The 2,085-nt window shown below is 42.4% G+C and overlaps 1 protein-coding gene across 1 annotated transcript; it reads left to right on the top strand.

The window, feature by feature from the left end:
* The first annotated feature begins 463 nt into the window (after positions 1–463).
* On the top strand, positions 464–1,626 carry LOC116856149 (vomeronasal type-1 receptor 4-like). Its single transcript, XM_032839425.1, is given in 2 exon segments — positions 464–744; positions 957–1,626. Coding segments are annotated over 2 exon segments (951 nt in total).
* The last annotated feature ends 459 nt before the right edge of the window (positions 1,627–2,085 follow it).

Here is a 2,085-nt window from a genome sequence, read left to right as displayed (position 1 = left end):
CACAATCTTGGCAGGGTGTGTCCAATGGCACCTCCTGCCTCTTCTGTTTCTCTATCCATTTCTCTCAGCCCCAGAAATGACAGACTTCATAGTTTATCTGTAATGTTTAAATCAGTGACACATTCAGAACTGATTTGTCCCATGCTATAGGTAATGACCGAGGTTGTATGTTTTTTCCATTGTGGGTAAAAATTTCAGTTTTCTGAAAATGTATGAAGCATTCTCTCCACTTGCTGTCACTTACCATTGCTTTGTCCAGGTGAAACCACCTATTCTTTAGTGCTGACTTTTCCAAGGAAGATCCTGGTACTTCTCTCCATCTCCTCCTACTTCTCAAAGTCTTTGGCAATCCCACAGAAACAAGCCATCAAAGTTACTCTTCATATCCAAATCTTCAATGAGCCTTTTTGTTCATAGGAACGTGTGTTGCTATCATTTAGAGGAAAACGTGCTGAATGGCAGAATGGCTTCTAGGGACTTGGCAATAGCAACAATATACTTATCACAGACGACAATTGGAATCCTGGGCAATTTCTCTCTTCTTTACCACTATCTCTGCCATTAGTACATTGAAGGTAGATTGAGACCCACAGATTTGCTTCTCAAACACCTGATTATAGCCAACGCCTTGCTTATGCTATCAAAAGGAGTTCCCCAGACATTGGCAGCTTTTGGGTGGAAATATTTCTACCATGATTTGGGACAGAGACTTCTTTTGTATGTCCACAGAGTGGGCAGGGAAGTGTGCGTCAGCAATATCTGCCTCTTTTTTTTTTAAAGGTTTTATTTATTTATTTGACAGACAGAGATCACAAGTAGGCAGAGAGGCAGACAGAGAGAGGGAGGGGGAAGCAGGCTCCCGGCCGAGCAGAGAGCCTGACGCGGGGCTCGATCCCAGGACCCCGGGACCATGACCTGAGCCAAAGGCAGAGGGTCTAACCCACTGAGCCACCCAGGTGCCCCAATATCTGCCTCTTGAGTATCTTCCAGAACATCATGATCAGCCCCATGAATTCCTGCTGGAAGGATTTTAAAATCAAAGCCCCAGAGTATGTCAGCTTCTCCATTTCTCTCTGCTGGATCATGCACATAATGGTAAATTTTATCATGCCTATGTATGTGCTGTATGTATCAGGGAAACAGAGCAGCAGAAACGTCACAAAGAAAAAGGTCTTTAGAGTCTGTTCTACTTCCAGTTATGAGACAACTGCAGGGTTAATTTTTATAGCACTGGTAGTATTCCCTGAAGTTTCATTCTGTATGCTCACAATCTGGGCCAGTGGCTCCATGGTCTTCTTACTGCACAGGCACAGACAGCGGGTCCAGCACATTCACAGGCCTAATAATGTCTCCCCTAGATCCTCTGCTGAGTCCAGAGCCACCCAGAGCACCCTTGCCCTGGTGACCACCTTTGTGTCTTTTTCCTTCCTCTTTTCCATCTTTCATGTTGGTGCTGTTTTTATTTATAATCCCACTTGGTGGTTAGTGAAGACCTCTGACCTAAGTTCTATGTGTTTTCCAGCGGTCAGCCCCTTTCTGCTCATGAGCCGAGACTCTACAGTAACTAGGGTCTGCTTTGTGAGGATGAGAAACACAAAATCCCCTATTCTCACCAGAAAAATGTAAATTGTATGCTTTTGCGCAATTTTCAATTGTTTATTCTCATTAGACTCAAAAAGTCAACACAGAATCTTAGAAGATATGTATCTTTATAAGATGGAACCTACGGGTATTCAGGATTTCCTCAGATGCCTGAATGTCAGGACTACGTGGGCATAGTTGAGGTGAATAAATCAAGGTAGCCTCATCCAGATACACAGTATCTTACTGATAATGGTCTTTTTAAAAAAAAAAATTCCTCATTTGAATTCAATTTAGTTAATATATAGTGTATTAAAATTTCCAGGGTAAAATTTAGTGATTCATCAGTTGCACATAATATCCTATGCTCATTACATTAGTGCCCTCCTTAATGTCCATCACCCAATTACCCTTTCCCCCATCTCTCCACCAATCTTAATCAAATATTGTTTGAGGTAAGCTGAATGGATGTGATCCTAGCCCTTTGTCAGATTAATTACAGCA

Source organism: Lontra canadensis, unplaced genomic scaffold (assembly GCF_010015895.1).
Source record: "Lontra canadensis isolate GAN:19392208 unplaced genomic scaffold, GSC_riverotter_1.0 scaffold107, whole genome shotgun sequence".
NCBI classification, from domain to species: domain Eukaryota; kingdom Metazoa; phylum Chordata; class Mammalia; order Carnivora; family Mustelidae; genus Lontra; species Lontra canadensis.
Note: the sequence above shows the minus strand (reverse complement) of the source record. Positions and strands in the feature narration are given on the sequence as shown.